The 25,986-nt window shown below is 40.4% G+C and overlaps 1 protein-coding gene across 5 annotated transcripts in view; it reads left to right on the forward strand.

The window, feature by feature from the left end:
* Positions 1-25,986, forward strand: part of DST (dystonin) — a gene marked incomplete at both ends in the record, with an annotated part of 293,792 nt that overhangs the window by 118,372 nt on the left and 149,434 nt on the right. For all 5 annotated transcript variants that reach the window (XM_079550071.1, XM_079550072.1, XM_079550074.1 and 2 more), the window contains one exon: positions 15,859-16,025. In XM_079550071.1, the coding sequence (XP_079406197.1) occupies positions 15,859-16,025 (167 nt within the window). The remainder of the gene's footprint in view (positions 1-15,858; positions 16,026-25,986) is intronic.

The following is a 25,986-nucleotide window of genomic DNA, read 5'->3' on the forward strand; positions in this document are numbered from 1 at the left end:
ATCAAAATAAACAAGGTCAGCAGGTCAAGGGAAGTGATCCTGTCCCTCTACTGTGTGCTGGTGGGACCTCACCTGGAGTACTGTGTCCAGATGTGGAGTCCTCAGTACAGGAGGGATGTGGAGCACACCAAGAGAGCCACGGAAGTGATCCAAGGGATAGAATGCCTCTCCTGTGAGGACAGGCTGAGAGAGGTGGGGCTGTTAAGCCTGGAAATGAGGGTATTCCAGGGAAACCTTACAGTGGCCTGTCCAGTTCCCAAAGGGGGCCTACAGGAAAGCTAGGGAGGGACTTTTTAAAAGGGCAGGTAGCGACAGGACAAGGGAAATGGCTTTAAACTGGAAGACGGTAGATTTAGACTAGATGTTAGAAAGAAATTACTTACTGTGAGAGTGGTAAAGTGTGAGAGAGACACTGGAATGGATTGCCCAGTGAGGCTGTGGATGCCCCCTCCCTGGAGGCATTCAAGGCCAGGCTGGATGGAGCTTTGAGCAACTTGGTCTAGAGGGAGGTGTCCCTTCCAACCCGAACTATTCCACAGTTCCCTGATTACAGTATTGTTTATAATTCTATCCTATGTGTATGTATATTCAAATTAATATTTGAATGGATGTCTTCTTAAATGCCCAATGCCTTTTCACTGGTGATACTGGAGATGAGCAGCTATACATAAAGGTCCAGATTTTGTGCCTCAGAAAGTTACAATATTTTTAGTAGGATAATTTCTGTGAAAATCAGTGATCAGTGAAAGAAAAATGATTCTTTTCAAACCACTGAAAACATCTTTAATTTCACAATTTTTTTTTAGAATAACCTGTCATAGTTTAAAAACAACACTAAGAAAATACTGAAACTTTAACTTTTGAACGTCCAAAATTCAAGGCCTTTAAAAACTTGGAACTTACAAGTCACGACTCAGTAAATTTATTTACTTATTTTTATTACTGTTTCATTATCATTTTGCAGTTCAGTAATTCCTGTGAAATGCTTTTTCTTCCACTTTACCCAACTCTATGCTATGGGGTCAGAAGGCTACTTTTTAAGGCTCCACTTGGTAGTGTTTTTGTCCAGACATTATCATGCCGTCCAGCTCCCACTTGGAGGAGTTGTGCTCTTTCTCTCAGGCCTCTCTAGGGCACGTGTTACCTCTTAACATTTCTCACGTCAGCCAGCAAATATTTATTTCATTGTTGGTTCCATGTGACCCCGAAGCAAAATTCATTCTTTATCTGTCTGCCACAAGGCAGTCCTCAGACTGTTCATTTCAGCTAGCAGATCAGCAGTGAAATGTTTAAGAATGTTGGGGGAAAAAGGCAAGAAAGCTGGATTTATTTGTAAGTAACTTGGGTGAGATAGGTGACAGCTATCCAGCCTTTTCTAAAGTTCCTGATACCCCTTACCACGCTCAGGTGTTCAGAGGCTGCTGTGCAGTTAATATTATTTCAAAACACTCTTGTGTTGATTGTGAAGGCTTTGGCCTTCAAGTGGGGTCTGGAAAGTGACCAGAGGAAGAGACAGGTGAGAGGTTGTAGCCCATTCTAAAGCAGAGGAATGATGGGATATTCTAGGATTTCTGCATCTTCCTGTTTCAGTTCCTCTGGTATTAACTGTGCGATAACAGTTACCGCAAGAGAGATGCTGCCTATTTTTCACATTGCCATCACAGGAATAGAAATTGAGATCTGAGTCTGGCCTTCCCTTGCTGCCACGTATTTCTTGTCTACCAGAAGCAGCTGAAGCTGACCTCTGGACCTTGTCCAACATGTGGGTCTTGGATCCCAAAGACTGAAGTTTAATCTGCCTCCACTTGAAACTAGCCAGACCAATTTCAGGTCTGATCTTCTCAAAGGTTTAAAGGTGAAGCCAGATAGCCAAGTGTTTAATCTCTGACTGTCAGTGGTTGGAGGATAAACTGGATTCCACTCAGGAACTGTGATTCCCAGTGGCAAACTTATCACTCAATATTTGCTATACTACATTTTTCCTATGTTTTATTCATGAGCAGATCTCTCAGTTTTCTCTTCCAGATCTCTTTGTCATTTTAGGAGAATTACTAAATCTCAGCAAGAAAATGAGCATAGAGTTCTGGGAATTTCTGGGATTCATCTGAATCAACAAAGATGAGAGGCATTAAAACTCATTGCAGAATCATATGTAGACTTTATACCTAAGGATTGCAGGCTATCTGTAGCAGGATAAGAGTTAGTAGTTAGCTCATCCAGTCAATTCTGTTTAATCCCATAAAACCACCAACAAGGAACAGATTCCTCTTTCACTTTGTTAAAGAGTCATCTCACTGGATATAAAACCTCTCTCCTGACAGATCTGCTGTTCAGGGTATGACTTCTGGTATCGCAGTTGTACCTGGAAGCTGAACAGCTCTTTCACATTTTTAGCAGTGTTGGATTGTACAGATCTGAACGTAACCTTCTGCTTGTGCTGGGCAGCCTTTACTTCTTGGCTTGTTCTCTATCTTTTGCTGTTTAAATTTTCACTTTCTTTTTGATTTGTGATTTATGTTTGTCTCTCTGTCATTCTTCATGTGACCTTTGGGCTGTGCAATGCTATGCTTTCTGGTTATCTGGTATGCTGTTTCGACACACACAGTTTATGTTAAATGCTCCACTGCTTTTACTGTGTTGTATTTAGGGGAAAAAAAAACCTTAGGTCTGAAACTAGCAGAAGTGCATTCCTAGTAGACTTTTCACTATGTTACTCCAGGATGAAAGACATGAGGCTGTGTTTGGCAGAGTAGAATAAATTTTCCTGTACAACATCTGCTATCTATATTAATGAATGGTAGAGTGTGAAGTAATAGTCTACTAAGGATGGCTGGCCTCAGCTTTTTGCATACTATGAAATGCAAATTTTCAACAGCTTTGCCACTTAAATATGATAGATTTGTTCAATGTTAAGAACTTTTCGCACATTTGATTAGTTACAGAAACCTGTGGTTTAAATGCAAGCATAACATATAAATCTTCATGAGCTGTTTCATGTCTTGATGTTTGTTTGCCATGTCTTAATGTTTACCTCTTGTCTGTGATTAAGCAGCCTCTAAGACAGATCAAATTGCAGACAGGTGTTGGTCTAATCCTTTATTCATGTTATACTTCTTGAGGGTTTATGTGCCAGAAAAAGTCTTAGTAATCTCCCTTTAAGACTTCTGGCATTGGTGAGTATGTGTGGAGATCTTTGGGTATTTCTTTAATAAAAGCAAGACAGTAAAACAAAGCAAAACAAAAAGCCAGCAAACCATGACAGTATTTTTAACACCTTTGCTCATCTGAATTTTTGACTTCAGCCAAGGTTGAACATCCATTGGGGTCTAATCTGATGTGTGCTACAAAGCCCCTGGGCTTTGTAGTCAGCATCCTACCACACCTGAACTTTGTGTTCATTTGCTCTAGCAGACAGGTTTAAGAAGAAATTTCAGTTTCTCTTTTCCAAGTTTCCATCCAGTTTAACAACCCTGTTTTCTCTGTCTCTTTATTGCTGAGACCAAAGTTATGACTTCATAGAATGTCTGTAACTACAAGTAATCATTTTGTCTTCAGTTACTTGCACTTCTGCTTGTCATATTCTCTGAACACTGAATATGATTTTTCATAAATTAAAACCATAATCAAAAAATGATGCCTGATGTAAATGCGTTTTGTCAGTTCTTTTTCTACTTGATCTTTTCTTTGGTTCAGGGGTGTAAATGAGGGATCATAAAGTTACTTTTTAGTTCACAAAATGCAAGGAATAATAGAATTGTTAAGAGAGCTGATAGCGTTCTTGCTCAGGAACAACTGGTAAGTATTGTTAAGTCATATTAAAAATACATGTTTCTTGCCTTTTCCTGGGAGATGTGCAAATAGAACTACAATCTGTACAGATGTATCTGGAATGGAATGCATTTATTCCTAGCTAATTCTGCTGCAGATATACCAGCTGCTTTCGTCTATAATGACCTGGAATATGTAGCAGTAAGCCAAGATTGTTGGAAGCAGTGAGCCTTTAACCAGTGTTTGCAAACTGATTTTTGTGTCTTTGCTGCCATTCACACTTCAGAGATGTCTGATTTTCTGTTTTTATGATAAATTTATCATTATTATACAAGAGACATTATCTGTGTGAAATGAAATCAGTCTCGGTCTTTTTCAAAGCAAAGTCTTGAATCTTCTGATGACAGAGGAGAAAGAGAGGTATATAAACTTTCAAGCATCAAGGCCATTTGTTTGCACAAACATGACTCCCTTCACATGAATTATATTTTGATTTTTCTGATGTACTTTTCTATTAGTTAAGGAGGACCAAATCAGAGCTAAACTCAGTGCCATTGGATCTGAAATCTGTTTGAAATGCGGGCCGTGGCAGGAAGGCAGTTTTCCAAGCTGACCAGAGTACAGCTTTTACTGTGAGTAAAGGGAGCAAATGTCACAGCCACACCTTTATGTTAAGTAAATCACAAGTGCAAATACAAATGAAGGCCATGAAAGAGAATGCAGTCATAACATCTACTTTGTCAATATGTGGCTTCCACTCTAGCAGATTATCCTGTAAGCCTTATTCTGTAACAGCTTTCTAGTCCATTAGTATTACAGTATAAAATGCTCTGAGCAAATTTCACCCCAGTGCTTTAACAGTAATTAGAAATGAACGTCTCTCTTGTAGGAAATTAACTGTATGCAGACAGTACTTCATTCTGGATCCCATCAATAAAAAAGCATGTTTTGGTGAAACTTTTCCCTGGGAAAACTTTTCCCTGCAGATCCTATTAAAATATACTGGGAAAGCACAGTGGCAATGCCTGATGATGCTTTGCAAATTACTTGGCAGCTCTTTGTGAGAAACCATACACATCTAGCCCTGCTGTTGCTATTAGTAGATTTTGTGTATTGGTAACAAAAAAAAAAATGAAGCAGAAGCTATTTTTCCAAACTACATTGGTGGGTACATGTGCTTTCATTTTAGTTTGTCAATAGTTTGTTTCTATCTAGCTTTCATAAATGTGCTGCTTGTTTCTTGGCTATTGTTTTTAGAGTGACACAGGCATGTTTACAGAAAAGCAATATGAGAGAAGAAAAAGGCTTGATTTTAAAAACATCAGAAGAGTTTAATTTGAGCATATTAGAGGCATAAAAACTTCTTTTTTTGCAGACAGTATTCTAGACAGACTCTTTTAGCCTCACCTTTCTCTGCCAGAAGTTTTAAATCCGCTGCAATGTTCCAGCCCTGAGCACACAGCACCACTGTTCTAAAGTTGTATGATAGTCGTGAAGCAGCAGGTTATTTATAGCTGGCAAACCAGTAAAAATCACATAAGCTGCTATGAAAATTCTGCATACAACACACTGCCAAAGCAATCTCTAATCATTCATTTTAATCTTCCTTTCTATGGATCATTGGATACATGTTAAAAGCATAGGCAGTGAACAAGTAATTTGCTAACTAAATCACTCCAGCTATTTGCTGTAGTGCTTGCTTTCGGATTTGGACTGGAGCTAATAGTTTCAAAGGTTACTGCATATTTTTCTACTTTATCTTGCTTGAGTTACCGAAGGAAACAGGAAGTTTAATGTATGCAAGATTTTTCTATTGCCCATAAGTGCTATGTCATCTCTGTGAAAGGCCATCAGCCTTCCAGCCTAATGCTGCTGCGGTGATGTTTATTTAAGAGGATTGGTGGCCAGAAATAAGCCACAGTGTCTAATCAGACACAGGCCCTGCCTGGGCATCCTGCCACAACATTTATTGCGTGTGCATTTCTCATAAGCAAAATGGCTACGTACTGAGGAGGATGGAAGGGAAGTCTGGAAGGAATTACGGTGCAAACTGCAGTTCTTAACTTTCTGAGGAGGATTTAAGTGTATGTAAATATACCGAAATGAATGAGGCTGTGTGACTGTGAGTTCCTGAAAGCCAAATGGGGAATGTCTGTGGATGCGTAAGGGCTGAAAAGGAAGAACAGTGTTTAGATCCTGCCAAAGTTCCCTTAAGTCCAGCTAAACATTCCCCTGGAAGAAAATATTTCAGAAGAAAATCAAGAAAGAAATCAGCTGACAAGAGACCAGATTCCTTACCAGCTAAAGAAAATGAAGAAAAAAGCCAATATGAAGTGGGAATTTCAGAAAACATCGAAGTTCTCCCGAAGGGTATGGAATTGGCTTGTTCCTCCCCACAGAGTGCAACAGTGGATGGTAATACTCTGCCCAGGAGTACAGACCTTTCGGCTGATCTTGTTAAAGCAGAAGTTTTACTGAGTGAAGCCAACAGTGATTCTCGCTGTCGGGACAGTTTTCCCGGTGATAAGCAAAGGCTCACTGAGTCTGCTGAAACAGAGGCATGGTTAAATGAACAAGATAAGAAATGTTCAGAGAAAATCTATACTTGGAAGAGGAAATATTCAGATGAATACAACACAAGAGAATTAGCATTTCAGAAGAGAGCAAGTGGTCTTTGTTATGGAAAAGCTGCTAGCTTGGATTCTGCTGTCCACCTTTTAGGGAAACAACACAAAGAAACTGGATTAAACAAAACTTACGGCAGAGTTGTTGAAGACTCCTTAGAAAGCAATAAATCTGAAAAGTTGCATCAGTTGCTTTCTAAGAGAAAAAGTTATCCACCGCTTGAACAAAAGAGATTTTATTCTTCTGATGATGTGTTTTCCCATTTGTCAAACGAAAAAGCTGTCTATAGCATTTCACCAAACAGGAGCAAGGTAAGTATTTTGGCACAGTTACTTTGCAATTTATCTCAAAATAAATATTGAAACAGTATTTTTTCTGTGTTTGTCTGAAGGCAGAAATGCCTTCAATATGCTGTATGCAAATTGTTAACACATGCTGTGATGCTGCAGTCGTCAGCCATAGGACAGTATGTATTACTTGATCTTTTTCGTAAGTACACCTTTGTACTTCAGGAATATTGATCTATCTGTGTGCTGTTTTGCTACCTGTGGTTTGATTTCTTTCCTAATTTTGTAAAAAGATTCCGATGTTAAAATTCTAGGAATTAGAGTGAGTTTTAAAAAGGTGTTTTTCTTCGCATTTAATATCTGTCATCTTGTTATTCCTTTTTAGTCTTGTATCAGATAGAAAGGAATATTTCTAATTCTTTTTAAAAATGGCCAATAGCTACTGAGGAATGGTAGAAAGAAATAAGGAGCTTGGCATTGAAAAAGTGGACATAAATCATGTTAATAATGCTCTGCACTTTTAAAAGATCTTTCTTCCAAAACTATGTGCTCTATTAATATTAATTACTTAAAATCTATTTTCCTCTCAGGATAGGATTTATTTTTGCTTTACAATAAAACCAAGGTGCGAGGTTAGTTGCAGAGTATCTGAAGGAAGACAGTTTGTTGTTGTTGTCAGTATTCATGCTTACCAGTTCAATCCATATTACTGATCCCACCCAACTCATCTTTAGTAGGACTGAAATCTGTCAGTGTGGGTGAAATGCCAGTAGAAGGATATGGTCCAAAACTAATTTCCCTTGCTGTACAGGGATATCTGAGCTTTGAGTTTCAGAGAGAATGGGCATATGACAAAGGTACTCTTTCCAGCAGTAAGTTAACTGCAGCTGTACTGCTTATTTATTTTTGAAACATGATACAAATTACACTTTTTCAAAGCTTAGATTTTAAGTGCAGATAATGCACTCAATTACAATACAGAGTACACAGTTGTACAAATAGCCTCCTATACATGCGGAGATCTTTGCCCTCTTAATCTTGACTGGAATTCAGGAACAGCTTAGGGATGTTCTTTGATTTGAACAAAAAGTCATTACTGAGTAGAAGAGTATGAGACCTTGTCTGCTCAGCCAAGCATGACCACTTTTTCCAGTATGATCAGAGTAATACAAATTTGTATTTGCCACAACTGTTACTACAGCCAGGCAGATACCCTCCTTACCACAGGGGAATGGAGAAAAAGAGACTCCCGTTGAGCACCTACATTAACATTGAGGTGGTGATAGTGATAAAACTCATCCCAATTATATGAACATGAAAACTACTAACAGATTAGGCTAAATGCACAAGCTGCTGAAATGTCTGATTTTCAGTTTAGTTCACTTATTCCACCCAAGATTTTGAGGATAAATGATCTTACCATCACGTAGCTTCGACCTGAAAACAAACCAAGGAGGAAAACTAGATTTCAGGCTCTAGCTTAGTTTACAAAGTCATAAACATTTTTCTTTTGCTGACTTTTGAGAATGAAACAGATATTTGAATAGTTTTCATTTTAGTATAAAACAATAAAGCTGTTTCTAATACAAATCCACAAGGTTCCTGATGCCAGGCTGAACTGGTATACAAGATTTGCAGTTAAAAATCTCATTTTTTACCATTTTGTTTTTATAATTACAGAGATCAGTGGCATCCATTCACCATGTCAGCTTAGTCAATCTGTAATGTATTTTCAGCTCATACGGTGCTGAAGATGAAGCTGAAGGTTGTTGGCTTTTTATACAAAGAGACATACACCAGAGGAAAGTGATGGGTATAGACAGCTAATTTGCACTGTAACAGGAGTACAACATTTTATCCTCTGAAATAGCATGGCAACGACTACAGGATAATGAATGTGTCCTTTGAGTCTCTTTCTGTGACACATTAATATTTCTTTTCTTCTTATGCATGTGACACAAATATTTTGTGATCAGATATGTTCTATTACACTGACTCTGTTTTCCCATTTGCAAAACTCAAATTACTGGAATATTATTTTCATTCTTAACAATCACTGAGGAAAATGTTTGCCTTGGCCTCATTTCTACAGCCCTTTTTCTTGGTTCTGGAGGTTGACTTCCATGAACAAAGTGTATTCTGATACTGTTCTGGCTTAAGGCTCTCCTCGAGCAGATGGCAGCACTAAGGTCAAGAAGCTGTGACTCAAGACTGAAACAGGCTTCCTACAGCAACACTCAATGATGTTTTAGCAAATTGCAGGTAAAACAGAAAATCAAGTCTCTAGATTTGGCTTCTCTACAGAGGATACTGCCATTGTGTTGAAATGAGAAGTAATTTTCAGTAAGTATCATCAAAAGGTAGCTACTAGCTGATTTTACCACTAGTTTTTGATGGTTGTCAACTTATGTAGAAGCCAATGACTTCTCTATACCACAGTTTCGACCGTTATTATTGAAGTTTAATCTGTGGTATTTTCACTAGTGGTTTATGGATATGATTTTATTCCAGGAAAAGTATGGCTAATATAGAAACAGAATTATTCATCTACTTACACGCTTCAAATGTTGCCCCGGCCGTAAGCTCCTCAGATGACTTTTTACCATCTACATAGTGTCTAATACTGTAAATTTATTTGCAGAATTAATAATAACCTGCAAAAAGAAACAAATTAAGCTCAAACACCAAAACCAAATATGTATTTAAATCACGTTAGAAGCAATATGCTTCGCTTTTTAATAAAAAAAGTTATTTGTATAACCAGCTCATTCAGTAGAATACTTCTTGCTAAGAAGTCATCTGTTTATTATTTCAGATATAACTTCAAATAGTTGTAAGATAACAAGATACTTTCCAACTATGTCTGCTATCTTATAATCTTGTGTTATTTATTCATGTAGCACAGCTAGAGGAGGGAGAGTTGTAAGTTGTTCTTCAGGAACATGATCTGCAGACCAAGTCATGAATTCTGCTTTATTAGCATTGCTTGCTTTCTCATAAAACACAAAGCAGATGCAATCCTACTTTTTTAATGCTGGTAATTGGAGAAAATTTATAATATATTTATAACTCTAACTTGACCCAGCAGTCCAGATGAGGCCTCACCAAGCTGAGTGAAGGGAGACAATCACCTACCTCTACTGGCCGAACTCTTTCTAATGCACCCCGGGATAACACTGGCCTTCTTGACTTCAAGGGCACTGCTGGCTCACGTCCAACCTGTTGTCCACAGGGACGCTCAGGTCCTGCTCTGCAGAGCTCCTTTTTAGCAGATCAGCCTCCAGCCTGTCCTGGTGCATGGGGTTATTCCTCTTCAGATGCAGAACACTGCAAATGCCTTTGTTGAATTTCAAGAGGTTCCACTTTGCACATCTCTCTAGCCAGCTGAAATCCTTCTGAATGGCAGCAAGTAGCTGTAGAGTATCAGCTTTTACTCCCACTTTGAATCATCAGCAAACTTGCTGAGAGTTCCTTGCAAGTCCCTTCATCCAAATAATGATGAATAAGTTAAACAATACTGGACCCAGTACTGACCCCGGGGACACTGCTAACTATAGTCCTCCCAATTGGCTGTGCAACTCATCACACTGAGACCCGCTATTCAGACTGTTGTTAATCCACCTCACCATCCACTTTTCCAATGCACACTTCTTGAGCTATGAGGATATTGTGGAAGATAGTGTCAAAGCCCTTGCTGAAGTCCTGGTAGACAGTATTCACTGCTCTTCCTTCATCCATCCAGCCAGTTGTTCCATCACTGAAGGCAATCAGATTGGTTAAGCATACACTTTGGATGAGGATGGTGTATCCATGCTGACTACTGATCCCTTTCTTGTCTTCCATGTAAGGTGGCCTTCAGAAGGAGCCAATCATATAATCACAGAATGGTGTGGGCTGAAAAGGACCACAGTGATTATCAGAGAAGGGCCACAAAGCTGGTGAGGGGTGTGGAGCACAGGCCTTATGAGAAGCGGCTGAAGGAGCTGTACTGTTCAGTCTGGAGAAGAGGAGGCTCAGGGGAGACCTTACTGCTCTCTGTAACTACCTGAAGGGAGGTTGTTGTGAGCTGGGGGTTGGCCTCTTCTCTCATGTAACTGGTGATAGAAGAGAATGGCTTCAAGCTGCACCAGTGGGGATTTAGGCTGGACGTTGGGAAATACTGCTATTCTGAAAGAGTGGTCAAGCACTGGAATGGGCTGCCCAGGGAGGTGGTGGAGTCACCGACTCTGGAGGTGGTCAAGGAATGTTTAGATTTCGTGTTGAGGGACATGGTTTAGTGAGTATTATTGGTGATAGGTGGATGGTTGGACTGGATGATGATGTAGGTTTTTTCCAACCTTGGTGATTCTATGATTCTGTGATCGAGTTTCAACCCCCCTGCTATGTGTAGGGTAGCCAACCATTAGACTAGGCTGCCCTGAGCCACATCCAGCCTAGTCTTGAATGCCTTCAGGGATGGGACATCCACAACCTCTTTGGGCACCTGTTCCAGTGCGTCACCACCCCTCTAAGTGAAAAACTTCCTCCTAATGTCTAATCTAAACCTTCCCTGTCTCTAAAACCATTCCCCCTTGTCCTACCACTATCCACCCTCGTAAACAGGCGTGGATAGCAATAAGACAAAGGGGAATGGTCCATTTCATCACCTTTCCAAGTATTTGAGATGAAGCTGACTGGCCTATAGTTCCCTAGATCCTCTTTCTTGACCTTTTTGAAGACTGGGGTGACTTCTACTTTCTTCAGTCTGCAGGCACCTCTTCTGATTGCCATGACCTTTCAAAGATGATTGAGAATGGCCTAGTATTGATGTCCACCAGCTCCCTCAGCACTCATTAGTGCATCCCATCAAGGCTGATGAATGTCAGATTTGTGTGGATGATTTCTAACACAGTCCTCCTCAACCAGGGAAAGTGCCTCCTTTCTCCAGACTTTCTGCTGAATCTCCTAGGTCAGGGACTCCTGAGGACTGGCCATAGTGGTGAAGACTGAGGGAAGGAAAGCATTTAGTATCTCTGCTTTCTGTGTATCCTCTGTCAACAGGGTTCCTGCCCTATTCAGTAACAGACTTAATTTTTTAACTAGTTTTTCATTCATTATTTATGTGTTTGAAAAATCTGTTTTTTGTCCTTGACGTCTCTAGCCAGATTTAATTCCATATGGGCCTTGGCCTTCCTCATCACATTTTTGCTCTGACAATGTCCCTGTATTCATACCATGTAGCATGTCCCTATTTCCACTACCTATACATTTCCAGCTTATGTTTGAGCTTTGTCAGGAGTTCCATATACTCATTTAAAGCTCATTAGATCTTTTCCCATTCCCAATGCAGTTGATTTATTACTGATTTAAAACAGTATTTTGCATATTTGAAGGCTGTTGTCGCATTTCCAATACGTTTTCCATACTTCAGACTAAATAAACACAATTTTTCAGTCTTTCCTGAGAAGTCATGCATTTTTAGGTCTTTGTCTTTTTTGTTTTTCTCTTCTGGAATTCTCCAACTCTTCCAGAAGTTTTAAAGGGTGTTGTCCAAAGCTGGTCACACAGCCCCTTTGAGCTTTAAAAGAGCTGAATAGGAGCCTTTTACATTTATGGCCAAATGGAAATTCACAAAGTCCAACTGTAACGTCAAGGGAGATGAGTTCTTGTGATCACATGCAAGTTCAAATTCCATTCGTATAACTCTACTTCCCTCAGCATGCTGTCAAACAATCTTACTGAAACACAACACATAACTAACTACTTAGCTACTTAAATGGAAAATAAATACTTCTGTTTTGTTCAATAGTCAGGAATGTTTCTGTTAAAATAAGCATTTCAAAATGTTGATAATTAATGTGTTTTTTATTTTTTTATTTTTTTCAGACACTTCTCTTTTTGAGCTAGCAGACATCAGAATACATTTCATTCATAATACATTGTAAATCTGCATTTTGTACATCTGTATCCCATTCTCTACTTTTGTATATTTAAGTCAATTATATCCAGTTTAGACTTGCTTGAAAACATTTGGCATAGGATGGAATCAGAGAAAGACTCCTTATAGTGTATACTAGTTTGGTTTCAGAATGACATTACTGAGATCAGCAACTTCTGAGCTTGAGGTTCTTTGATCTGTTGATTTTGTATATTGAATTATGTGGAGCGTATGTATAGACACAACTATAAACACTAGTTCTCCCAGTAAGAAGCATGAAATAGAGTATTCAGTGCCATTTGAGAGTGATCTTGAGATACTAGAGCTGGCTACAGAATTAGCTCTGTTGTTTTTTCTTGTATAACTTGTAATTCGAAGGTTTTATGATATAATTTGAAGAGTAAACAACTGCTCAAGTTGGTGTGAACTCAACAATTTGTTCCATGCTCAAGGAATGAATGGGGTCCACTAAAGATTACAGTGGGGTTGGTTTGATAGATCTGTGGGATATCCAAATAAATGTTTGCATAGACTAATTTGTTTTGAAGAATAAATTTCAACAGTAAAAGATTTGTTTGTCCCTACCTATTTTCAATTCTAGTTTTTCTAAGAAATTGATACTATAAATACTGAAGTTAATGCATGGTTAGTAGTATGTATAATGACTTTTTTTAAGATCTACTGTTTCTCTGGCGTCTTATTTTCTGGGGGTAGTATTTTACTTGTTAAGTACTTCCAAGTTAATAGGATGTCCTGCAAATTACAGCTCATGTTTGTAAGTATGAGAAAATACAGCTCTTTGACTCGCCATTTCTCTCATTTGTATTTTTATATTTTTTAAATGTGAATCCAGTGTTTATGATGAAGTCTGAAATCTTAGCCTCAGATTCTGAAATACCTTAATTAAGGGACAGGAATGCTCAGGTTGTTACAGATCTCATGCTTACATTGGCATTCCTCAACCTGTATTTAAAGGGGCTACCTATGTGAATAGAAAACAACTTCAGTTTCCTCAGCTGACCAGCCAGGGCTGGGAGTGGTGCTCAGAGAATTTTTGATTAAAGCCCTGCTCATCTTGGGACAAACTAAATACCTGTTTTAGCCATCCAGAACTTGCACTGAAAAGTTGCTTAGTGGTCAGTTTCAGAACTGTTTTCCTTGTGTTTGTGTCCATAGTTACAAATGTTTGCATGTAACATCAGACACAAACATGACCTTCAGAAATTGCCTTCATTTCCAAAATCGTATTTTGCTGGAAGAATCTGTGCACTCAAATATGCTGTGTTTGCACTCTGCAGTTTGAAATGCACACAGCCAGCACAGTCCAATGAACCGTGAAGGAGGCTGAAGGTTTGAACCTAGCTCTAAGGAATGGCTGTTAGCAAATTACACTGTTTGATTGCTATGTTAAAATATATTAAAAATGTGACACTTAAGGATTACACACACCTCTATACACAGAGGATTTTCTCAAAATTGCAGGAAAAATTGTGTTGTTGGTTGTTTTTTTTTTTATTTTTTTAAACTGGACATCTGGCACTTCCAGATGATGTCATCTTATTCAGAAGCGTTGGCCGGATAAGTAGTAAATGGTTGACTTAATTTATACTGTAGTCTGGTTGTTCTGTCATGAATAGCAACTAAAGCTACTGAAAAAATATTTAGTTTGCTTTCTTGCTTTGAAATACCAAAGAATAAAGGTAACCAATAGAAGGGGTCTTTATGTTTCAGACAAATTTCATAGATTTTTACAAGAAAATTTTGAGAGATTTTAAGTTGATCTTTTGCCACCTTGAATTCCCTGTTTTTTCATATGTAAAACTCATACACCCTATATCTTCTTGTGTAAATATTTTGTGCAGGACTTGTGCCCCTGGATATTTCTAAACAATTAGAAATAGCTGCAAGTGTTTATTTACAGCATTTTAAACAAACAAACAAAAAATTTCCTATGATTTTTTTCTTTAAAATGTTTGATGCAGACATTAGGAAGCAAAAATGCTGTTGGTTGTTTGGAGGTTATTGATGGGCTAGTCTAATAGTTCAATGGTTTTGCTTTCCAGTAGTGGTATCCTTCCCTTACCTATAGCCAGCAGATATGATGGCATTTGATAAGTATCTGAAAACTGGTTTCACAACCTGTAATTTTATGTCTGCTTGGATAGAAAATAATTGAATTTGATCCCTTTAAACTTATTTACAATTTGATAGATGGCTGTAAATGCCCATCGTCCCCTATAATTATGAAAATTGGTGGAAGTTCAGTAGTTTCATTGCCTTGATACGCTCTTCCTTTTGTCCCCCACTTCCCAGTGCTTCCCGCCACCTCCAGTTAGGAGTTAACAGAGTAGCACTAGGAAGAAAGCTGCATCTCTTTGTTCCTGACTGTGTTTTGTGTGGCTTTAATGAGAGAAAGAAGCCATAATTTCCAGCCTGGTCTGTCTGAATTCCCCCAGGAATGCATCAGACAGAAGATAATGTCTGAATTCAGAAATTTCAAGGCCAGGAGACATTGTTATGACCATCCACTAGAAAGCAGTATTTGTATGCAAAATTCCCAGTGTTTGCCATCTTTCTTGCTTTATCTGACACAGAGAATAATAGAAGTAAATACAAAATGAAATGCTCCAAATGTGAGATAGAATTTTCAATTATGATCTTTCAGCTTTCAATTATTCTTAAAATGCTTCATAGAAAATGTTTTGCTAAAATCATTCTCATCATTTTTCACTATAAATGACTGTTTCATCAATGAATTCCAGAAAAGAATAGGTTATAATTTAACCTGTTTTAAGAGAGGAACTAACTAAATAAATACTAAATGAAGTTTAATACAAATATGGATATTATACAGATGGAATATCTGCCTGTAACACATTTTATTTTATGTTTAGTTATATAATACCTACATAAAGTAGGTATTATAAATAAAAGTTGATTAATTTTCAAATTAGCATAATTAAAATTAATCAGCATAAACATATTTGAATATTTCTCATTATGTAAGAGTATTATATTGTCCCCAGAAACTGAGGTTGAGAATAGGCTGAAGCAAATTGTGCTATAAATTTTATGTTTCATACGAAGACAACAAGAATTCGTAGAGATGCAACATGAAATAATTTGGTGTGTGAATAATCATTCATATATGCAGTGGCTAAAGAAGGAAAAACCTTTGCTACTGAAGGGTGTTTTTCTGGAACATTTTCAATGCTTTTTAGTGTTCGATCTGTTGTAATACTTATATTCATTGTATTTTAGATATCTGATATCCATGTTACTGGAGAGTCAGAGGACATGTCTGCTAAAGAGAGATTGCTCCTGTGGTCACAGCAGACAACTGAGGGTTATGCTGGAATCCGTTGTGAAAATTTCACTACCTGCTGGCGAGATGGAAGATTATTTAATGCCATCATTCATAAATACAGGTAAGTACTCTATTCTCTTGAGAAATACCAATTACGGCATTGTAATCTACGTGGAGAGACTCTGCGGTTATCTTGCCTATAAATAGCACTGCAGCTGTAGAGATGACACTAGCTCTTTCTGGGCAGTCCTTTGCTTCTTGGAGACGTAAGATGCCTTATTAGCCCTTTTGTGTCCCTCATTCCTCAGAGGAGAGACCCCATGAAACCTGCGCATCCTTCAAGGGTCACCTCCAAGCTGTTGAGAAGAGTGCACCTGAAGTTCTAGTTCCCTGTCTTCTTCACATTCCCTTTGGTCATACATCAATGTACAGGCAGGGTCAAGTCAGAGCTAAACTGTGCTCTCTAAATCTGCAGTCCAAATCTGCACTGCTGATTATGTCCCTCAACTACTGCATTACCTGGGATATGCCTAATTCCCCACATTCTTCGCTGTTTGACTTCACTGATTCTCTGGAACTGAGAACTTCTGCAGTTCCTCTGCTTGGAGCTGAGATGTACTCTGTGCCTTCTGGAAAACCACAGGGCATTCTCATGGAAAATGAGACCAGTTCACTTGAGCGTTCCCAGAATTAGGAGGGCACTGTTCTTGCTCTCTCTTTCTATGTTTTTGTGACCACACAGTTTAGCACTGATAAAACCGTTGATGACTTCAGGATACACTAGATTTACTTACTTAAAATCCACTTGAAGATGTCTACTGATGAGATCTAGTTTAATTCTAGATTGTAATTAAGAACAGGGATCTCTTGATAAAATTGACTTTGGCATCAGAGCTCAGCAGAAGAACAAGATTTAAGATCAGCACTTTGCTCAACCTTGCCTATTGTTTGATGTCTCTTTGTATTTTATTGCTCCTATCTTGAACATGGAGGTTTGTAGGTTTGTTTTTTATGGAACTACACAGAGAGGAGAGTCTTCTTGCCATTGGGCTAATTAGTGTGAACTGACTTGTCTCTCACTTACAAGGCTTGCAAATTCTAGATTATATTACAGCACGAGTGAAGAGTTTATGTGGCATGCTTTGAGGTATATCATGAGGAAGTTTGAAGGTATGTGATTTTCTTGGTATAATACTGAAGGAGAGTCCTAAATAAGGCACATCAAATTTGTCCCTTTCTATGCAGATCATCTGTTTTTGGGGAGATTTCCTCTTGTGAAACCACTTATCACAGAAAGAAATCTAGGAAGAAGCAAGCATGCATTCAGTACAGGGACTAGAACAGTGAAGTGAAATGGGAGACAGATGAGTCAGGCAGATACGTTCAGCTCCTCAAGCAGTGCATAGAAAGGCCGTAAGCATGAAAGATGCTCTGAGTCCCAGAGAAGATAGCTGTGACAGTTCGTAACTTTAAGGCAACATGAAGTTGCATCTGAATCAATGAATTGTTTTTCTGACTAATGCTTCTGTACTGGATAGCCAATGAGGGAGGAGGTGCATGCCAACAAGAAAGTTTTCTTTAGTAAGGTTGGCAAGGCGAAGGGAAATAACTGGCAAAGGACTGGGCTGTTTTGTTGTTGGTTTTTTACTTCAGGACAGAACAGCTAAAAAAAATTAAAGCAGCACAGATGAGAATTTGAAAAAAATGAACCGTTTGAAAGACACAAAGGGAGAGGGAGAGAAAAAAAAAGAAAAGAACATACAAGATGAAATAATACAAAATATTTCTTAGATCTTTTTCAGAGGCTTGTGCCAGGGCTTCTTTTGGTGAACAGCATGGTCCTTACATCTTAGCAACTTGTAGTTGTACAGATCAGTTAAAAACTAGACTTCTGTCCTCTGGCTGTGCAATTGTTCATGTTCTGGGGTATTACTACCTACCTGCAGTTGCTCTGTTAAAGTGCTGTTTTTGGCAGTGCTCTGACAGTTTCATTCATGGCTTTTTGGCTAGGAAACAGGCACCTATGACATGAGTGCTTTGCATAAAGCAGATAATTCAATGGCTGAGGTTCACTGCCTCCTGAGTAAGTGCAGAGTTCCCCTTTTATGTGCTTCTATGCCTGTTTCCATTTAGCTCATCCTGTTCCTGTAAACATACATGTTTAAAGTCTTTATCTGATGTTTTTTTGCTTTGAGAGGTCATAGTTCTTGAGCTCCGTCACCTCACTGATGAAATCAATGAAATTCTTCCACTGATTTCATTGAGCTTCTATGTTTGTGTTTTTTTTCCTTTTCAATTTTGCGTCATTTAAATAGAGATAATAATTTCCAGCTATTGCTCACAAGATTGGAACGGTCTTTCCAAACAGTTGCCTGATATTTTTAACTACAGTGTTTTATTCCAGAGAACAAAAATAAACTTAGCTTATGCTCATATTGGTAAGTAGGTTAAATACTAACAGAATGCACATATTTCTGGCCATGGCTCTCCATATGCTCAGTTTGTCTGTTTTAGTAGCTCCCAGACTCCATTCTGCAGAGCAGAGGTGTTCTCAGAAGTTAGGCTGTATGTCTGCAAATGCTGCTGGCTGGCATGCTCCAGGGCAGAGAAGCTCCAGACACCAGCATGTGCTGCGGACTGTGCAGCTGGAAAGCAGTCTGGCAGAAAATGACCCAGGAGTCCTGGTGGACACCATCTTGAATGTGAGCCAGCAGCAGGCCTTGCAGCGATGAAGGCTAATGGTGTCCTGGTCTGCTTTAGGCAGCATTGCCAGCAAGTTAAGCGAGGTGATTTCTCCCCTTTACGCAGTACTGATGAGGCCACAGTGCTGGGCTTCCCTGTGCAAGAGAGACGTGGGCATACTTGAGAGAGATGTATGAAGCGTCACAAAAGTGATTAAGAGGCTAAAGCAACTCCCCTGTGAGGAAAGGGTGAGAGATCTGGGACTGTTCAGCTTAGAGGAGGCTCAGGGGCATCTTATCAATGTCTACAAATAGCTGAAGGGAGGGTGCAGAGAACACAGCTAGGCTCTTTTCAGTGGTGCCCAGTGACAAGTGGCAGTTGGCACAGACTGAAACAAGAGGTGCTGTCTGACCATCAGGAAACACTTCTGTGCTGTGGGGTGGCTGAGCATTGGCACAGGTTGCCTAGAGGCTGTAGAGTCTCCTACTTGGAGATGTCCAAAAGCTGCACCTTGTTCTGGGTAACCTGCTTGGGCACAGGAGGTTTGGACAGGATGACCTTTTGAGCTCCCTTCTATCCTTATCTGTGCTGTGATTTTCTGGCCCAGACGGTGGTGTGGATGTGGTGTGGCCACCTCAGAGCATGCCTCTGGGTGTGGAGTGCTCTGAGGAGCACGTGTGCCAGTCACAGTGCAACGTGGCAACTCCTCCTGTGCCAGGTATGCTGTGCTCATCAGAGATGCCTTTGCTTTATGAAAATACCACACAGCTGCCCCACCCTGGGCCAGGAGGAATGCCAGCTTACTGCAAGAACTGAATGAATAAACAGGGATAGGGCTCCTCAGCAGGAATACAGCTGCCAGCCAGTCACAGAGTCACTGAATCACCAAAGTCGGAAAAGACCTCCAAGATAATCCAGTACAACCATCCACCTACCATCAATATTTCCCCACTAAACCATGCCCCCAGTACCACATCCAAACATATTTTTGAACACAAAGTTGTGCTCACAGCCCTGACACCATGGCCGATGGGTCTTTCCTGGATGTGCTGTTCAGAGCATGAACTACGTGGGTCTAGTATGATCCTCCAGGTGGCTAAGAGATGTCACTGTCTAGCTCTAGACAACAGTGTATTGGAATAGCAGATTATAATTATAAATGAATGTATGCGTGAGTTTCCAGTGAGTTTGCAATCTTCTTTAAATAATAAGAAAATAATGATATGAATGACAGAAATGAGGGGAAAAATGTTTTTATGTGAGATATTTGGTCTGTAATATAACTAATATGTGATTTGTGTAAGAAGGTTGCTCATGTTTTCAGAAAGTTCCAGCAGTCTGTGCTTATAGGGTAAGATGGAAGATTGCTCTTCTGAACTTGTGAAGAGTATGTAAAACCTCGATTTTAAAACATTCTGTAAGTGATTACAGAACGTTTACGTTGCATTTGGATTTTGTGTTGAGGGACATGGTTTAGTGAGTAGTATTGGTGACAGGTGATGGTTGGACTGGATGATCTTAAAGGTCTTTCCCAACCTTGGTGATTCTGTGATTCTGCAATTAAATGCCTGGGAAATTAATTGGGCTCCATGCCAGCTTCAAGAGCTGGCTCTGAGAGCTCTGCTAAGGCCCTCAATTTTGCTTTTCATAGTTATTCCGTGTGAATATTTATTTTTATACAGACAGAACAAATCTATCAACTTAAAAAGTCAGTTTTATTACTGGACTTTATGATGCTTGTTAATTACACACTTTTATTTAAATATATCAGTTTTCAGACTGTTATTGAACTCCACATCATTCTTTGAATGTATGATCAAGTCCATTATGAAGGGTTACACATAAGCCCAGCTTAATTTTTCACTTAAGACATGTTATTTGCTTCAGCGTGTTGTGTTGGAAGAAATGTGACTTCAGGCAGTTTAAAAAGTACATGTTGTTTCTTTCATGACATGATGTCATACATAGCAAAAACCTGTAAGCCAGACTTCAAAGTTGGAGACTGACTTTAATCAGCTCATAATGCCCAGGTTTTCCCAGAGATATTGCCATATGCATGCCTGGGTCTTAGTGTTGCATCTCTAGACAGTAGACTGTACTTCAGGTGAATGTGCTTGATTTGTGTTTCCATTTTCTTATGTATGTGCTTTTCTCCCAGAAAGAAGAAATGCTCATTTTGTAGAACTGTGTCCTGTTGATAAAATGTATAGAAACAGTTGATATCTACAGATAATGAATGCTACTCCTATTTCATTAAGAGTTGTATACCAAGTTGGAGCGAGCTAATAATCTTAATTACAGATCTATATTACACTTCAAAGACACATTTGTTTTAAAACAAAGGACTTTCTAATGAAAAATTACCAAGAGTGACATCAAAGTAATAAGCTGCATGTTCTTTTTTTTTCAACCTCAAACATACCTGAGCTGCACAAGAAATGCAGACAATTTCAGTTAAGAAGTCTCTAAAAGAAAAATAAGTTAATAAACAGCAAAAGTAATAGCAGAATTATATAAGTCATATGCTTTCATGGCACCTATATATACTTTGTTAACAGTGGTGGCTACCAGCACTCAGAAAACACACCCAACCATACTACCCATAATAATTTCAGTCACAATGTAGTACAGAGGTAGTTAGAGAATATTTAACATCAGACACACACGGTATTTGTTAAGAAGTGTGCACTCCTTTCTATATTTTGTTTTCATGTTTTTAAATACTAGTCTCAGGTATTGAGTTTGTTTCAGTGGGTTCAGGCTGTTCTGTCTGACTTGGTGTAACGTGGAGCAGCATGGCTTGTGCCGACATATTGCATGTGAGGATACACATTGGCACAGCCAGGGTCATGCTACAGGAGTGACCAGCAATTAAAGAGTCATGGGCACTTGATCCAGTCTTCTTTATGCTGTAAGTGCCTGTCCAGTTATGTCTGAACTTCCACTCCTAGGTGAGTTTCAACAACCATACGAAACAAAGAAGCAATGTTTAGGAAAAAAGGTGTGAATAAACTAAATTCTTGAAACTCAGTGATTAGGGCAGGCAGCAATTTGATGAACAAATTGGACAGTAGTACACACATGAGGGGCTTCAGACAATAAAATAAGTGAGGTCATTTCATGTAATTCTATACAAAAGCTTGCTGAGACCATGTGAATACTGCAGTGTACAAATTTGAGCACTACATAACAGGAAAGCAAAATATTAGAAATGTTCCGAGAGAGAAAGTGATAATAAATAGTTCAAAGAGACGCATTTTGAGCAGAAGTTAAAATAACAGTGTCTGTGTTAGAAGAAAAATGTGTATGGGGCCAGATAGCATGCATCCCAGATCCTGAAGGAACTGGTCAGTGTGGTTGCTAAGCCACTCTCTCAAATGTTGTAATTGTCGAGTGAAGTGACCCTTTTTGTGACCAAAAAAGGGAAATATCCCTCCCATTTGGAAGAAGAGTAGAAAGGAGGCCTCGGGAGCTACAGGCTTGTGAGCTTCATATCTGTGTCTGGGAAGATCATGGAGCATATCCTCCTGGAAGCTGTGTTAAGGGACATGCAAGATGAGGAGGTGATCTGAGACAGCCAGCATGGCATCACCAAGGGCAGATTTTGTTTACCAGTATGGTGGCCTTCTGTGATGGAGTAGTGGCATCAGTAGACCGACGGAGAGTGACTGATGCTGTCTATCTGGACTTCTGTAAGGCCTTTGACATGATCCCACACAGAATCACACAGAATCACAGAATCACCCGGGTTGGAAGGGACCTCAAGGATCATGTAGTTCCAACCCCCCTGCCTAGCAGGGCCACCAAACATACACATTTAGATCAGGTTGCCCAGGACCCCGTCCAACCTGGCCTTGAACACGTCCAAGGACGGGGCATCCACAACCTCCCTGGGCAGCCCGTTCCAGGGCCTAACCACTCTCCTCGTAAAGAACTTCCCCCTAACATCCAACCTAAATCTTCCCTCCTTCAACTTGGATCCATTTCCCCTAGTCCTGCTATTGTCAGCCCTTATGAAGAGTTTACTCCCCTCCTGGGTGTAGGTTCCCTTCAGGTATTGATAGGCTGCAATGAGGTCGCCCCGCAGCCTTCTCTTCTCCAGGCTGAACAAGCCCAACTCCCTCAGCCTGTCCTCATAGGGGAGGTGCTCTAGCCCCCTGATCATCTTAGTCGCCCTCCTCTGGACCCTTTCCAAAATCTCCATGTCTTTCTTGTACTGAGGGCTCCACACCTGGACACAGTACTCCAGATGGGGCCTCACAAGAGCCGAGTAGAGAGGGACAATCACTTCCCTGTCCCTGCTGACCACCCCTCTCCTGATGGAGCCCAGGATCCCATTTGCCTTTCGAGCTGCCAGAGCGCACTGCTGGCTCATGTTGAGTCTCTCGTCCATCAGGACCCCCAGGTCCTTCTCTGCCGAGCTGCTCTCAAGGACCACTCCTCCCAGCTTGTACGGGTGCCTGGGGTTCTTCCGGCCCAAATGCAAAACCTTGCACTTTGCCGTGTTGAACCTCATTAGGTTCACCCGAGCCCAGCTTTCCAGCCTGTCGAGGTCCCTCTGAATGGCATCCCTTCCTTCCACCGTATCAACCGCACCACTCAGCTTGGTGTCGTCAGCAAACTTGCTGAGGGTGCACTCAATTCCCTCATCGATGTCATTGATAAAGATGTTAAAGAGCACCGGTCCCAAGACAGACCCCTGGGGGACACCACTTGTTACCGGCCTCCACCTGGACATAGAGCCATTGACCATCACCCTCTGTCTGCGGCCTTTCAACCAATTGCTTATCCATCGGGTCGTCCACCCATCAAATCCACTTCCCTCCAATTTGGAGATGAGGATGTGGTGGGGGACCATGTCAAAGGCCTTGCTCAGGTCCAGGAAAATGACATCGGTCGCCTTCCCTTCGTCCACCAATGCCGTCACTCCATCATAGAAGGCCACAAGATTAGTTAGGCATGACCTTCCTTTGGTGAAGCCGTGCTGGCTGTCTCGGATCACATGCTCATTCTTTATGTGATCGAGCATGTTGTCCAGGAGGATCTGTTCCATGATTTTCCCAGGCACGGAGGTGAGACTCACCGGCCTGTAGTTCCCCGGGTCCTCCCTGCTCCCCTTCTTGTATATGGGAGTGACGTGACCCTTCCTCCAGTCGTCCGGGACCTCACCTGACAGCCACGACTTCTCAAATATGATGGAGAGCGGCTCGGCAACCACCTCAGCCAGCTCCTTCAGGACCCTGGGATGCACGCCATCCGGCCCCATAGACTTATATTCATTCAGTCTAAGGAGGCACTGTCGGACTTGCTCTGCCCTTACAGTGGGGAGGGATTTACCTCCTTGGTCCCCACATAGAGGTTTGGGGATGCAGGGCTCAGGGACGTGAAAAAGACTAGAATCCTGGCCACCAGTGAAGACCGAGGTGAAGAATTCATTCAGCACCTCAGCTTTTTCTTCATCTGTTGAAGCCAGTTCTCCTTTTAAATTTACCAAAGTAGGTACACCCGTTTTGGCCTGTCTCTTCTGGCCAATGTACCTGTAGAAGGTTTTCTTATTGTTTTTCACATCCCTTGCCAAGTTCAGTTCTGCCTGCGCCTTGGCTTCCCTGATCCCACGTCTGCAAGTCCGGACAGCATCCCTGTACTCTTCCCAGGTGACACAGCCTTGTTTCCAGAGCTTGTACACCCCTTTCTTCGCCCTCAGTTCTCTCAGCAGGTCCTTGCTGGAACCACACAACATCCTTATCTCTAAATTTTAGAGAGAGGGATTTGAAGGGACACTGTAGAGTGGATAAGGAATTAGCAGGAAGGCTGCAAGCCAGAAGGTTCTGTTCTATGGATCTGTGTCTAGCTGGAGGCCAGTGATGAGTGGTGTCCTTCAGGGGTCCATCTTAGGATCAGTGCTGCAGCACCTTTCTTATGAAGGCAGACTGAGGGAGTTGGTCTTCACCCTGGAGAAGAGAAGGCTCTGGGGAGACCTAATTACTGCCTTCTAGTACTTAAAAGGAGCTTTTAAACAGGAGGTAGACTGACCTTTTACATGGTCTGATAGTAATAGGAGAAGGAGGAATGGCTTTAAATTAGAAATGGAGAGATTTAGATTAGATATTAGGGAGACATTCATTACTCAGAGCCGTTTCAGCCTTGTGCAGGACAGCATGACATGTACATATAGATGAGTGAATGCTGAGCTCCTGGATGGCAGTGTTTATGGCCTCCCTTTGATGTTAAAACATGTAGCAGGCGATCAGGTACTGACATGAATACATTCCTTAAGGGGAGGGACAGGGCTACCTCAATTTACAGTAACATGTTCAGCCCTGTGGGGAATGAATGAATGCAAAAGAAAACCTTAAAATGCTAGGGGATATGTTTTAAATAAAGAGATTAGTTGCATCTGCTAGTTTTGGCTTGCTGTTTTGTAACTTGTAATTTATTATTACCCAGCCTTAACAAAAAAAAAAAAGTCAGTTTGGTTGTGTTCTCCTCTCTATCATTGCTCAGAAATGTGTATGTTACTGTTTTCAAGGGTTTTTGTTATGTAAAAGAAACTAATTTGCCATTAGGGTGTAGCAATTTGGGAAAATATAAACAGTGTTCAGGATAATTAAAAATACTGACAAACAGACATTTGTGAAATGTGATTTGCCTGAGTATGCAAATAGCTTTTGGTTTTAGAAATATCGAGTAACCTCAGCTACAGTGTAGTTGGAGGCACCCTGAAAAATGTCTTTTGGTACAGGCTGTATTAAAATAGTACTGGAGGCTGGCTTATAATTTTAATGTCTTGTGATGTTTTGTTTAGCCTTTGTGGGTACCAGATGGGAAGCTTCCAGACATTTGAAATGGTTATTTTCAGATCTGGACTTAAAATGATCCTTCTATATGTTGTGCTGGATCCTACTGCAAAGTAGCAGCTGAATGAAAGATAACAGTTTTCTTTTTTTGCAGTAACTGATAAGAAAAAAAGTCATACTGGGATGAAATCAGAGCTTTTCTCTTATTTTAGCGAAATGGAAGTAAATTGGAAAAAAAAAAAAAAAAGGTTTGGATTGAAAGGCCATCTTTTCACACAAGTTTCACGTGACTCCTGCTCTTAGATCATCAGTAAAGACCAGAACACCCTAGGGTGTCAGAAACCTTTGTCCAAAAGTGCCTCGTGTCTGAGCACTGATGGGGTGGTATGTGGTTAGGTAGATAAATAAGATAAACAGGGAGAGGTCTTGGTCTTCTGGCAATGCATTTGGCACATCTGTGATACGTGAAGGAACGCTTGTTCCCAAGGCAGGGTGGCACAAGGAGCCTTTAGGAAATCTGGTTTTGATCTCCTTGTATTAACCCCCCCCCCCTTCCCTGTTGATAACATGAATCCCACTGGCAAGCTAGGGCTTTCCAGCAGT

The sequence above is a fragment of the Tetrao urogallus genome (genome assembly GCF_951394365.1).
Source record: "Tetrao urogallus genome assembly, chromosome: 2".
NCBI lineage: Eukaryota > Metazoa > Chordata > Aves > Galliformes > Phasianidae > Tetrao > Tetrao urogallus.